At 45.0% G+C, this 15,094-nt stretch overlaps 1 protein-coding gene across 1 annotated transcript; it reads right to left on the bottom strand.

The window, feature by feature from the left end:
• Positions 1 to 12,262: 12,262 nt before the first annotated feature.
• On the bottom strand, positions 12,263 to 14,015 carry LOC121994302 (L-ascorbate oxidase homolog). Its single transcript, XM_042548386.1, has 2 exons — positions 13,774 to 14,015; positions 12,263 to 13,673 (listed from the first exon to the last, which is right to left on the bottom strand). Exons 1-2 carry the CDS (start codon positions 14,013 to 14,015, stop codon positions 12,263 to 12,265), a joined length of 1,653 nt encoding a protein of 550 aa, XP_042404320.1.
• Between the last annotated feature and the right edge of the window lie 1,079 nt (positions 14,016 to 15,094).

Below are 15,094 nucleotides of genomic sequence, written 5' to 3'. Positions count from 1 at the left end.
GTAATTGAAGTTGCTACACAGAAACAAAGCCACATCGAAAACCAATCACATTCTTCCTAAACCTAGAGTAGAAAATCGGACACAAAGACTCATTGAAGAACAAAGGACATCATTCAGAAGCATTCTACATGCCAACTCCTATCCCTTATTCCCGAAATCCATTCCGCAAGCATCAAAGTAATTATAAGAACACAAAGCCATCACCTAACACAAAACGCAATCACCCAAACCCGGATCAATCTCTTGCGATAAAATAGAAAATCAAGGAACTTTCGGGGAAAACTAGAACAACATCTAAATCCCTATGCTAGACTACCAAAAGGAATGCTTACCCACACCTACCAGAGGGGAAACTACCTGCGAGATCAGGTAGGGCACGGCTCGGAGAGGAGAGGATCGATGGTTGGAACTTCGGTTGAGGGTGAGATCGCCAGCTGTGGTGCCTGCGCGAGGAAGAGAAGGAGATCACCGGCTGCCGTGGTGCTCATGCACGAGGAAGAGAGGCCGGCGGCAGTGTGCGGAAACTCGCAAGGGGGAGAGGGCTCAGGGACAAAGGGAGTTCGGCGGGGATTTGGGAGGAAGAAAACTTAGGGCTTTATTTTAACACTTAGGTTAATTCGGCCTTTTTATTGTAACAACCCGGCCCCTGACCCATTGGGCGACCCAACTGGCGGCCAATTTGACAGTCCCTTGGGCGGCCCAACTGGCGACCCCTTATGTCGTCGACCGACGACCCTCGACAGTGTCGTTACTCACTAGGTTTTCCCACCCCTGACCAATGGATTTTTGCCTTCCGCAGGATTCGAATTCTAGACCTCCAGGCTAAGTGCTAGAGTTTATGAATCCTGGTAGCCAAGTGAGCGGTATCCATAGATTTATAGTACATGTATAAAGTAAAATAATACCTCGGAAGACCGATCCCTCGGTCCGCTGCGCCTCCTCCCGTGTAACAGCATATCCCACCCCATCACTCGATGTGGGTATACCTGGAATAGTTTGAGGTGGATTCGGAGGTGCGATAACTGGCTGCTAATGCTGGTACTGAAACTGAGGCTGGGGCTGAAATGCCGGGTAAGGCTGAAATGGAAGGGAAAGGTTGTGTTGCACAGGATATGCCTGATGAGGAGATGCTGCGGTAAAGTACAGCGTGGTCGCTGGTATCACTGGATCCTCCTGACTCTGGATATGATATACCTGCCCTTGGGAGCTTGGCGGTCGCTGTTGACGTGAGTCACTCCAAGTCCTCTGAGGTCATCTCTGCTGCCATGGCTGAGTGGGTCGGAACGACGTGTCTGGAATATTGACCGCATCTCCATGACCCGGAGGGTGAGCTGTCTTCTGTGTTGACCAAGTCATCGGAAGATCTCCGGTCAATGCTACCTGCAGCCAGCGACCGGGTTGCCCCGGTCTCTGGTACCTCGATGCTCGAGGCGGGTCTCTAACATATAAGCAACCGAATAATGGTAGAACAACTAAATAAATACAAGATGAGTACAGGGGCGTACCCCGACCCGGGGGGAGCGCCCTCTGATGGGACACTGGCTGGGTTGTCGTGACCCGGAAGAGCTGATGACTCTGATCAGGCTGAGAGCTGGATCTGGCGAAAAGGAGCTGAACACGGTGGCAAGAAATCGAATGCTATGTCGGCACGCAGACCGGACTATGACATTGGCACGCAGGTCGGGATAAGATATCGACACACAAGTCGAGATATAATATTGACACGTAGGCCAGGATGTAAGAACGACCCCGGAGATCGAGATAACTACAGGTCGAGAGTTGGATAGTAACAACGGCACGAAGGCTGAACCACAACAACAACACAAAGCTAGAACAGGTACGAGATCGGCGCGGGGACTGACGGCACATGAACTGCCGGCGTGTAGTGGCTGCCGGCCAGGGAGGCTGCGGCAAGTGGAGACTACCGGCGAAGGGGTTACTACGCGTGGTTGGCGTGTGGTGGCTGCTGGCCAGGGAGGCTGCGGCAAGTGGAGACTGCCGTCGAAGGGGTTACTATGTGTGGTCGGCGACAGGCGCGCAATGTACATGCAGCGCGGGTGGTCCGGCCAGTGGCGAGTCCCGTCGAAGGTCTCTGTGGCGGCGGCACGAGGAAGAAGAGAACTTTCCCCTCCCCCTGCTCGTGGTGGCTACAGCAAGAGGAGGAGAAGGAGAGGAGGGGCAGCCTCGTCGGCGAGGAGCGAAGCGTGAAGGAGAGGAGGTGGCCTAGTCCCCTGGCGGCGTCGGCCGGTGAGAGGATTGGAGGTCGTGCTGGCCATGGGAAGAGAGGAAGCGAGAGAAAGAGAGAGGAGATGGTTCGCCGGCGACAAGGGAGACAGTGGAAATGACAGCGACGTGGAGAGGGAGGCAATGACAGCAATATAATGGTCGTTGGCATTGAGAAGAAGGGAAGGAGAAGAACGGCCATCGACGCCGGCAAGGGGCAGACTGCGATGGAGCCTCCTTCGTGAAGTCTCCTGGCGGCGGGCCAAAACCAACGAAGCACTCCCCCCTCAACAGTGCTCCCACTTCCTCCTTAAAACCCTATATCATGAAAAGACCACCCTGTCCCTCCTCTTTCTCTTAATTTCTCCTCTACCCCTCCAGCCATATCCGTATCATAAGTCTCCCCATCAAGTCTAGTCGAAGGAGGCGCACGTTCGACTAACTAGACCAAGCCTAATGTAAAACAGAATCACAACAGAATCAAATCATCGGGCTCGTCTTATAACATCGAATGAGGAGCTGTGACAATGCCTGGTAGGAAATCAAGCAATATTGAGGAGACTGTCGGGCAATGCTAAGCAGGGTGATTACGCTATTAGACGAAAAACAAGTGTTAACCAATCGACAAAAAACAATGTCAAGCCAAGCGAGGGATCGGGCGAATGCCGAGTCGGACCGAGTGATATCGAGCAGACGACTAGGCGATGCTGGGCAGAGCGATCAGGTGTGATCAAGCAAACGATCAAGTGATATTGATCAAGTGGCTACGAAAATGCCAAGTGAGCGACCGAAAGAGTGTCATCCAGACAACGGAGATAATGCTGATCAAGTAGAATGACGAGCGATCGAGCCGAGCGCAGGATCGAGAAAATGCCGATCATGCAACCGAAAAAATGTAAACCGAGTAATAAGAGAGCGTTGCGCGAGAGATGGTAGCGATGCCGAGTGAACTATGAGAAATAATACTAAGTCGATGATTGGACCGATGCTGGGCGAGCGACAAAACGTTAAGTGAGCGACATGCAAAATGATAGCCGACCGAGCAACACGCGGGATGCCGAACAGACCGAGCGAACAAGCGGGCGATGCTAAGAAGGTGACTGAGAAACTGTAGGTCGATCAATCGTAAAATGATGATCGGGCAAATGAGCGGGCGATGCCGAACTGCGACCGAGCGAGTGTCTACCAGTTGATCATAAAATGCTGACCGGGCGAACGAGCGGGCGATGCCAAGCGAGCAACCGAGAAAGTGTCAACCCATCGATCGTAAAATTCTTACCAGACCATCTAGAGATTGTCAAGAATTTGACCTAGTTCAAGTGTGTGGTTGAACGGACGGTTGAGCGATACCGGTCGGACGACTACAAGAGTGTTGAACGAGTGGCCTAGAGAATGTCGATCGGGCGATCGTAAAATGTTGGTCTGGCAATCGAGTACTGAGTGGGATGATGCCGAATGGGAGAGTGAAAAGCACGACGTTGGTGTCTCAAGTGGGTGCGAGGCTCATGCGGTCGAAGGGCATGGAACCCGTAGGGTATCCTGGTCTGAGACCAGTGGCGATCCGATGGTTCGAGATCAGTGGAGATACTCCTGTCCGAGATCATTGGAGATAGCTCGACCCCGAATGGGGGAGATGAATGCCCTGATAAGCTGGACTGTGACCAGTGAAAATCGCTCGACCGGTAACGGGGGAGACAGGAGATCCGATAGGTGACGATCGCTCGACCCCGAATGAGGGAGATAGAAGATTCAATATGTGACGATCGCTCGACCCCGAACGGGGGAGATAGAAGATCTAATATGTGACGATCGCTCGACCCCGAACGGGGGAGATAGAAGATCCGATAAGATTGGTCCATGACCAATGAAGAACGCTCGACCCCGAACGAGGGAGATAGAATATCTGATATGTTGGTCCGCGACCAGTGAAAACTGCTTGACTCCGAACGGGGGAGATAGGAGATCTGATGGTGACGATCGATCGACCCCGAACGGGGGAGATAGAAGATCCGATATATGACGATCACTCGACCCCGAACGGGGGAGATAGAAGATCCAATGGTGGAGACCTGGGTTTAAGGTCACCGCTCTGTTGGTTGCTACTCGGAATACCATCCTAGTTCCCCTGTACGAAAATTTATACAAGCATAGAACTATCGTCGCTACTATGTGTTCTACTGAAGTTAAATTTGGATTGCAAATGATGCTTAACATTATTAATCTAAATTATCCTTCAGAAGTTAAACTTGGATTGGAAACGATACTTAACATTTTTACTCCAAGTTTAACCGATGTGATCTTCCTAAGTTAAACCATATTACAGAAGTTATCAAATATCTATTTCAAAGATCGACTTCCAGGTTAAACATGGCAAGACACTAGGCTTTCTTGGGTATGGGATCATCCACCACTTCCTAGACAAAGTCTCACAAAGAAATTGGATATTTAACTTCTTACAGTAAACTAGATTTAACTATAGAAACCTTAATAGAAATATGAAATTGAAAAATAAAATCGATAACAAAAACGATAATATAAAATCGATAGCCTCTTGTGTTTGGTTTATCAAGATCTATACAAAGAACATGAACTAGTTATGATGCGGAAATAAATAACTAGTTATACCTTTCTTTGTAGCTAAAGACCTCTTGATCTTCTGCTGTATTCCTCTCCTCCTCTTGGACGTTGTATGGGCAACGATCTACCAAGATGGAATTCACTCGAACCGCTTATTCTCCTCTAAGACTCTCGAGCCACCAAGGGATGTCAAAATAGAAAATTTCCTTCTTCTTCTTCTCCTCCAAGCAACCGGCTACCAAGTGCTTCTCTTCTTCTTCTTCTTCTTCCTCTCCAAGTAGCCGGCCACAAGGATTTTCAAATCCTTGATGCCGCCGGCCCTAAGGAAGCAAAAGAGAAGACTAGGTGAAGAGGTGTCACCGGCCTAAGAGCAAGAGAGAAGGGGAGGGGCCGACCACACCAAGGATAGAGAGAGGAATAGAATAGGGTCGTGTCTCCTTATGAGACACTCTCTCATTCTCTTTTATAATCCTTGGTCAAGGCAAAAAAGGAAAGTTTTAAACATAATTAAAACTTCCGTATTTGTGGTCTCCCTTTAAAAAAGGAAATTTTAATAACAATTAAAATCTCTCTCTTTTAAATTTTCTATTGTACATGACAATAAAGGAAAATTTTAGAATTAATCTATCTCTTTTAAAACATGTAGACAACTACAAAAAAGGAAAGATTAATTAAAACTTCTCCTTTTAAATCATGGTTATAAGAAAGGAAAGTTTTATCAAAAAATTAAAATCTCTCTTTTAAACATTATAGATAACTACAAATAAGGAAAGATTTTAACAAAATTAAAATCTCTCTTTAATCTTTTGTAGATAGCTATAAAAGGAAAGATTTTAAAATTTTAAAACTCTCTTTTAAAACCAACCATGAGGATGGCTATAAAAGGAAATTGTAATCTTTCTTTCATTCATTGTAGATAACTACAAAAAAAAAGAAAGATTTTAATAAAATAAAATCTCTCTTTTAACTATTGTATATAACTATAAATAAGGAAAGATTTTAACAAAATTTTGTTTCAAAACAAAACTTCCTTTTCCTTTTATTCTTCATATGGTCGGTCCTTAGCTTGGACACCAAGCTTTGGCCGACCACCTCTTGGCTTCCAAGCTCATGCTTGGCTGACCCCCTTGCACCAAGTAAGGATGTAGGCGGCCTATTACTTGGGTAAGAAGTGGACTTTGTGGATACAAGGATTTATAGAAGCTACAACAGGGGCCGAGAAGAGAAATTGGTTTTGGTCTCCCGATGAGCTTGAGCTTCCTGTGTTCGCCCCGAACACCCAACTCAAGTTCATCAATAATAACTCATACTACTAAAGAGTTATTATTGAACTACTGCACCAATCTCAAATTACATTATGGGCTCCTTATTATGAGTGCATTAATCTCCCTGTGTTTAAGATATCGAATGTCCACTAATTAAATGAGTTACTGACAACTCACTTAATTAATATCTAGCTCCAAGAGTAGTACCACTCAACTTTATTGTCATGTCAGACTAGGTCCACCTGCAGGGTTTACATGACAATCCTTATGAGCTCCTTAAGGGGACATCATTAACCTAGATAACTAGGACACAGTTTCATTCTATAATCAACAACACACCATATAAATAATATCATTTCCTAACTTATCGGGCCTATTGATTTATTGAACTAAATCGCACCCTTTGATAAATTAAATAAATAAATATTAAATATATGTGCTTGTTATTATATCATGATTAAGAGTATGTACTTCCATAATAATAGAGGTTTTATTTTTTTTATATAGTCAGTATAAAAAGAAATTACCTCAAATGGTCTTGTTCAATACACTCATAGCGTACTAGTGTAATATTATAGTCAAGATAAACTATTACCAAATTACATTACAACTACTCCAATGGTTTGTCCTATTCCATCTTGGTCGTGAGCTACTATTTATAATTTATAAGGATCTGATAACATGATCTTCTATGTGTCTCCTCACACCATGTTATCTACAATATAAATTAAATGGACAACTACACTTAACATAAATGTAGACATTTGACCAATGTGATTCTTATAAATGTTTATACAAAAAGTTATGCTTTTAGTATACATTCCAACACGCTCGACCGTTGGTGGAGACTTGGGTTTAACGTTGCCGCTCGACGATTTGATGAAGACTCGGGTTTAAGGTCGTCGCTCGACCGTCGGTGGAGACCTGGGTTTAACGTCGCCGCTCGATGATTTGATGAAGACTCGGGTTTAAGGTCGTCGCTCGACCGTCGGTAGAGACCTGGGTTTAACGTCGGTGCTCGACGATTTGATGAAGACTCGCGTTTAAGGTTGCCGCTCTACCGTCGGTGGAAACTTGGGTTTAACGTTGCCGCTCGACATGGGTTTATAGTCGCCGCTCGACTTCTAGAGCCTATGGCTCTAATATAACTCAAACCCGACCGATCGACGCAGGAGTCTCTGACTTTGAGCCCGTGGCTCTAATATAATATAATTCTGGTCGATCGGCACGGGAGTCTTCGACATTGAGCTCGTGGCTCTAACATAATATAATCACGGCCGATCGGCACGGGAGTCTTCGACATTGAGCCCATGGCTCTAACATAATATAATCCCGGTTGATCGGCACGGGAGTCTTCGACATCGAGCCTGTGGCTCTAATATAATATAATCCCCGTCGATCGACACGGAAGTCTTTGACATTGAGTCCGCGGCTCTAACATAATATAATCCCGGTCGATCGGCATGGGAGTCTTCGACATCGAGCTTGTGGCTCTAATATAATGTAAACCCGGTCGATCGACACTGGAGTCTTCGACATCGAGCCTGCGGCTCTAATATAAGACAAGCCCGGCCGATCAACATGGGAGTCTTCGACGTAGAGCCTGCAACTCTAACATAATATAGTCCCGGTCGATCGGCACGGGAGTCTTCGACATCGAGCCTATGGCTCTAATATAATGTAAACCCGGCCGATCGGAACGGGAGTCTTCGACATCAAGCCTGTGGCTCTAATATAAGACAAGCCCGACCGATCGGCACGGGAGTCTTCAACGTTGAGCCTGCGGCTCTGACACAATATAATCCCGGTCGATCGGCACGGGAGTCTTCGACATTGAGTTTGTGGCTCTAATATAATGTAAACCCGGTCGATCGGCACAGGAGTCTTCGACATCGAGCCTGTGGCTCTAATATAAGACAAGCCCGGCCGATCGGCACGGGAGTCTTCGACGTTGAGCCCACGGCTCTAACACAATATAATCCCGGTCGATCGGCACGGGAGTCTTCGACATCGAGTTTGTGACTCTAATATAATGTAAACATGGCCGATCGGCATGGGAGTCTTCGACATCGAGCCTGTGGATCTAATATAAGACAAGCCCGGCCGATCGACACGGGAGTCTTCGACGTTGAGCCCGCGGCTCTAACATAATATAATCCCGGCCGATCGGCACGGGAGTCTTCGACATCGAGCCTGTGGCTCTAATATAATGTAAACCCGGTCGATCGGCACGGAAGTCTTCGACATCGAGCCTGTGACTCTAATATAAGACAAGCACGGTCGATCGACACGGGAGTGTTCTACCGGAGAACTATGGCAGATCCTATGATCGAAAGAGAAAATACAACGGAAAAAACTGACATGCCATCCAGCAGAGGATCTGACTCAATTCCTCGACTCCCGAATACCCGTGGAGTGAGGAGAATATGATACGCTCGTCGAAACCCACCAAAGTCATGAGTATGGCAGAATTTTCCGGCGTTGCCCATCTTCACGTTCCAGATCAGGCGAAGTTCCCACAGACGGCGCCAATTATGTTCCTGTCGGGAATCTGAGAAGACAGAATTGTCGGAACGACGTGTCTGGAATGTTGACCGCATCTCCATGACCCGGAGGGTGAGCTATCTTCTGTGTTGACCAAGTCATCGGAAGATCTCCGGTCAACGCTCCCTGCAGCCAGCGACCGGGTTGCCCTGGTCTCTGGTACCCCGATGCTTGAGGCGGATCCCACGAACATATAAGCAACCGAATAATGGTAGAACGACTAAATAAATACAAGATGAGTACAGGGGCGTACCCCGACCCGGGGGGAGCGCCCTCTGATGGGACACTGGCTGGGTTGTCGTGACCCGGAAGAGCTGATGACTCTGATTAGGCTGAGAGCTGGATCTGACGACGAGGAGCAGAGCGCGATGGCAAGAAACTGTATGCTATGTCGGCTCGCAGGCAGGACTATTCCACACGCAGGCCGGGACAAGATATCGACACGTAGGTCGAGATATAATATTGACACGTAGTCCAGGATGCAAGGCCAGGATGCAAGAACGGTCCTGGAGACCGAGATAACGACAAGTCGAGCGTCAGACAGTAACAACGACACGAAGGCTGAAACACAGCAATAACACAAAGCTAGAACAGGTATGAGATCGGCGTGGGGACTAACAGCACATGGACTGCCGGCGTGTGGTGGCTGCCGGCCAGGGAGGTTGCGGCAAGTGGAGAATACCGACGAAGGGGTTACTGCATGTGGTTGGCGACAGGCGCGCGATGTGCGTGCAGCGCGGGTGGTCCAGTGAGTGGCGAGTCTTGTCGAAGGTCTCTGTGGCGGCGGCACGAGGAAGAAGAGAACTTTCCCCTCCCCCTGCTCGCGGTGGTTGCAGCAAGAGGAGGAGAAGGAGAGGAGGGGTGGCCTCGCCGGGGAGGAGCGGAGCGTGAAGGAGAGGAGGTGGCCTAGTCCCTTGACGGCGTTGGCCGGTTAGAGGACTGGAGGCAGTGCTGGTCATGGGAAGAGAGGAAGCAAGAGAAAGAGAGAGGAGATGGTTCGCTGGCGACGAGGGAGACGGTGGCGACAACAGCGGCGTGTAGAGGGAGGCAATGACAACAATGGCCATTGGTATCGAGGAGAAGGGAAGGAGAAGAATGACCATCGACGTCGACGAGAGGCGGACTACGATGGAGCCTCCTTCATGAAGTCTCCTGGCGGTGAGCCGAAACCAACAAAGTTCTCCCCCTTCAATAGTGCTCCCACTTCCTCCTTAAAACCCTATACCATGAAAAGATCATCTTGTCCCTCCTCTTTCTCTTAATTTCTCCTCTACCCGTCCAGCCATATCCGTGTCAACATTGATATACAATATCATTTTATTCGAAAATGTATCGCAAATAAATAATTGAGCTGGAGTAGAGTATGTAAAGACTATGGACAAGTTGCTGATATTCTTATAAAAGTCATATAAGTTTGATGATTTTTAGAGATTGAGGTTCATGGTTGGAGTAAAAAAATTTAAAATTTTAAGTATGAGAGGTTAAAAAATTAAACTTAATAAATGAACCATTGTAAATACTTCATGTATATGAACCAAGAGATATATATGAATTTTATAGTTTATGTATTTAGATTGAATAAGAACATGAATCTAATTAGGCTATGTTTGATTAGGGCTAATGTAATTGGGCTTGAAATGTAATTGGGTTTGAAATGTAATTGGATTACATGTTTGTTTTGTAATTCATATTACAAAATTTTATTACCTTTTTAAAATTCTGATTATATTACAACATTAAAATTATACTAAATAAAATAATCAATCTGAATTATATTATAAAAATGATTACTCCTCATCAAACATAACCTAATGAATTGTGGTAAAAAAAGTATAGAATGTAATTGCTGAAATAAGTCAAGGTAAAACGTGACTGGAATGGGTTGAGAATCTTTTGCTCAATTGGAAAAATCCGTCAAATGATTGGGCTTTGAATTGGGTTGATTGGATATTTTACCTTCAGAAAAAAAAAGTATTGCAATTCCACGAAACTTTTTTTTAATATTAATTAGATATTTTGATATTACAATCCGAGATAAACAATCCGATTTCATATTTCATCCACTACCTAAATTCAAAAAGTATGATCCCAACTTCACTTGTAGTTATTGTCATGCATAGAAAGTAAACATTAATTATTTGAAAGAGAAAATTATGTTTTTAGTCCTATAATTTATATTTTTTTAAATTTTAATATTAATTTATATTTTTAGTCCTGTAACTTGTAATATTTTTTAATTTCAATCTTTTTTCTTCTAAAATTAAAATTTTTCAACGGAAAATGATGGGTTGTAAATTTAATTTGGGGATTTTGATTTTTTATGACCCATGTGTTTTTTATATTTCAATCATAAACTAGACATTTTTTGTTGAAAAATTTCAATTTTGGAGGAAAAAAAAACTAAAATTAAAAAATATTACAAGTTACAGGACTAAGAACGTAAATTAACTCATAATAGGACTAAAATTAAAAAAGATATAAATTACATGACTGAGAATGTAATTTTCTCTATTTGAAAAATACATTTGCCTTTTGCCTTCCCAAGGACAAAAATAAACACAGCTAATTCTCACACATCAATTGCTGTAATTTAATTGAATTAAACTTTATATTATAGAACAATGTTAAGGACCTCTATTGCCACAATGAGGTCTGAAATTCAAATCTCGATAAAATTGAGGTAAATATTTTTTCTTATGTGTTAATCATTTATTCTAAAGGTTAGTAGCCGCCCGTGATTTATCTCCTCCATGTTGACCTTGGGACGAGTTGACGGGGGCGCTAGGGGCGAGCGTATTCACCTTTTGTCATAATGTTAAGGACGTCTAGGGTAAGATTGAATTGATTAGTACAAGATAAAATTATTATATAATAGGGTAAGATTTAAATCTCAGTAAATTCAAAGAAAAAGTTCTCCCTCGTACTAGCCAACTATAATTTTCCGATTTACCTCCTCATAGATAGTCGTGAGGCTAACCGTGTGAGACTGCTGGAATTACGGATTCCACCTTTTATTAATGGACTTTACATTCTATGCACATCTCAATTTTTTTCAATTTGATTTTTTTTTCATAACTCAATCTCTAAATCCTAAAGTCAAAATCTTATTAACATAACTAAGAGCTTAAAAAATTAAAAATAAAAAAATTGAAGTTACGCTATTACAGACGGTTCGCATAACTTCTTTTATATATATATATATATATATATATATATATATATATAGACTAGACTTTCACACTTACAGTACTGTATTACGAATCTAAGTGAGTCGGAGCGCCTGAAAATAATCCGGACACCTTGAGTAAGTCAGAATAAAAGCACTCAAATCACTTCCATCCCAACTCTCAGTTTCACAGAAGCCCAGGTTCACACCGACCATAAGCATAACACATTAACACTAATCATCCTCACCACCTCAAACAATAAACGTATAGCCGAGTTGATTATTACATGACATGTTTACATAGTTGAGTAAGAATTAATCTCGGTAAAGTCCGAGAAATTATTTTGCCATATGATGGCTAAAAAAAATAATAAATAAATATAAAAAAGGGCAATCGTAAAATAATAAAATAACTCTCATGTCACCCTAGTAATTAATTAATTTTCTTATCGATTAAACACTACTTAATTAAGCCTCGTCGGAACCGTTAGACGTAGGGTGGCGGCTTCGGCAGGCCGACGACGTCGCCGCAGAGCAGCGCGTTGTCAGGGATGTTGCTCTCGTCTCTCAGCGACCGCTCCGGCGACTGGATCGTGAAGTAGAGCTGCTGCCCGAGGTACCGCCGCTCCCACAGCTCCGACCTCAGGTTCCACATCCCGGCGTTGTCGAACGTCATCAGGACCGCCGACCACGATCTCTGGTACACCTGGATCGTGTGCCTACTCACCGCGTCCATGTTGTTGTACAGACTCCTGCTCTCCGGCGTCCACGACCCGTGCCCCATCCCGACGGGGAAGAAGGCGTAGCCGTCGATGTGGTACGCCTGCGTCGTCCTCTCCGGATTCTCGAACACCACCTCCACGAACGTCCGGAACGTCATGTTCAATACGTTAGGCGCGATCTTGATGGTGGAGGTATCCTGCGGCGGCTCGTCGCCGATGATGTCGTACTGGAACACCTTGCCGGCGATGCCGAAGTACTCGGCGAGCTTGAGCGGCGTGGCGGTGTCCTCGTGCGACACCGCGTTGAGCGCGTACCGCCGCTTCCCGTCGACCTTCGCGGTGGAGCTGACTAGCTTTATGGTGCGGGTGATGTTGATGCTTCCGTAGTGGTAGGAGCCCTGCGGGTTGGGGCGGGCGGCGCTGGCGGTGAGGTTCCACCGGAAGGAACGCCACTGGTTGAACGACCACGACCAACCTTCCGGCGCAGGCGGGACGTCCTTCGACGGCGGGGTGTTAGAGCCGTTGTAGCGGATGATCCCGGTGGCGGAGATGCTGTACTTAGTGAACCTCGAGGAGGCCGCCACGTAGTAGTCGCCGGGAGTTTGGTCGGCGGTGACCAGGACGGAGAGGCACTGGCCGATGTGGACGTCGAGGGAGTCGTACCTGTTCTGTACCGTGTGGGACCCGTCCATCTCCACCAGTAGCATCGAGTGCGATTGCATCCGGAAATTTAATGTCACCTTCAGTCCGACGTTGCAGATGCGGTAGTGGTAGGTCTTGCCGGCCTCCATAAAGAAGAGTGGCGGATCGTCGTTGCCTGAGGCGTCCTTGCCCGAGTGGCCGTTGATGAGGACGCCGGCGGGACGGCCGATGGGCTTCCCTGCGTCGAGCGTCTTCTCCAGGATCTTGTGGCTCTTGGTGTACCAGTCGCCGATGAGGAGGGTGTAGTCGTCGGCGGGGTCATCGTAGGGCACCGGGATGAGGAGGCGGCTGTTCACGCGGAGGCCGCCGAAGGCGCCGGCCGCCTTCTGCATCCCGAGAGAGGGGAAGTAAACGAAGCTACCGATCTGGTCCTTCACTTGGAAATGGTACGTGAAGTTTTTCCCCGGCAGGATCGGGCAATTGGTCCCAGCCACACCGTCCTGCCACGTAAACTTCCGGTTCTGAATCCCATTCCTGTTCGTGATCGAGAACAGGGCGATTAAGAAACACAGCGAACTCGACCGCCGGAAAAACAAAACAAAAAAAAAAAAAAAACAGAGAAGTGGAAATGGACCAAGTGAAGAGGAGGGGCTCGTCGAGGTTGTTGAAGACGCTGACGATTACGTTATTGTTGGTGGTGGAGTTGATGTTGGGGCCGGGGAACTCGCCGTTGATGAGGATGGCCTGCTGGGGGACGCCGAGGGGAGCGATGGTGCCATAGGAGACGTTCCAGGTGAAGTAGAGGTAAGGGTCCTCGGGGAGAACGCCGCCGAGGAGGAGACTCAGCAACATCATCAACAGCGTTGTCGGCGACATCGAATAGGCCATCGACGGAGAATTAAGGAGAGGGAGAGGAGGAGAAAAAGAAGAGTGTGAGTGGAGGAGACGAAGAGGGGTGCTCTTTTATAGTGAGAAGAGAGTAGTGTGGAGCGCGAACACCGGTGGGAAAGCTTGCGTCGTTTCACACGTCCTCCGGCTAAATCTGCACGAGAGGAGGAGGAGCAGGCTGTGCTGGCCGGTGACTTTGGCGGGGAGATCGGTGAGTCAGACGTTTGCATCCTGAGGTAGAAATCGAGGTTGACAGTTAGGTGATGACGTGGTGGCCGTTAAGTTTGTTGTAGTTGATTGTTATTTTTTACTTTGTCGTCGTATTGATTGAATATGATTTGTAAATCATGGTTAAAAAATTTTCTCAAGTCCAAATGCTCCCTACCTATGTTTTCTAAAGTCAAAACTTCTTTAAAATTTTATTTTATTATTAAAATATTTTCATAAAACTAAAATATCTATGTTAATTAAAATGACGTCTTTTTATTTTTAAAGAGAAAGACGCCCTTTTATCCCTAAAATTCCTTTTATTCAACGGTAGCTATTACAGTCCGTAATGAAAAAACTAACTGTTACAATTACTTCAAAATAAATTTGATCAAATTAGTAAGAATATTTTTATATAACAGTATTAAAAATTTATGATTTAATATTGTTAATTTTAAAATTTAGAATTGAGTTATAATGTTATAGTTGCTACAATATAAAAAATTAATTATTTCAGTTTAAAATTTAGAATTTAACATTTTGAGATTTAGTATTTAGTTAAATGTGTAGAAACTATTCGGTAGTTATTATAATGTGAAAAAAATAATTATTTCATTAAAAGCTTAATCATATACGATAAACACCCAATATTATTATATCAAAATAATTGATTAAAATTATTTGAAAATAATTATAATGCATAGAAATTACTAACTAGCCGCTACAATATAACATTATTATATTAAATATTATACATTTGTATCAATTATCCGGTAACTTTTATATATTAGTGCATACTCAATTAAGATTCCAATATGTTATATTAATAATATGAAAATTTATTGAAATATCTCCAATGA

The sequence above is a fragment of the Zingiber officinale genome, chromosome 6A (assembly GCF_018446385.1).
Source record: "Zingiber officinale cultivar Zhangliang chromosome 6A, Zo_v1.1, whole genome shotgun sequence".
In the NCBI taxonomy this organism is placed as follows: Eukaryota; Viridiplantae; Streptophyta; class Magnoliopsida; order Zingiberales; family Zingiberaceae; genus Zingiber; species Zingiber officinale.
Note: the sequence above shows the minus strand (reverse complement) of the source record. Positions and strands in the feature narration are given on the sequence as shown.

Excerpts from the sequence above, each read along its gene's own strand:
- LOC121994302 (XM_042548386.1), bottom strand. The coding sequence starts at position 14,015 with ATGTCGCCGACAACGCTGTTGATGATGTTGCTGAGTCTCCTCCTCGGC. Across the intron at positions 13,674-13,773 it reads GAGCCCCTCCTCTTCACTTG|GAATGGGATTCAGAACCGGA; the intron begins GTCCATTTCCAC and ends GATCACGAACAG.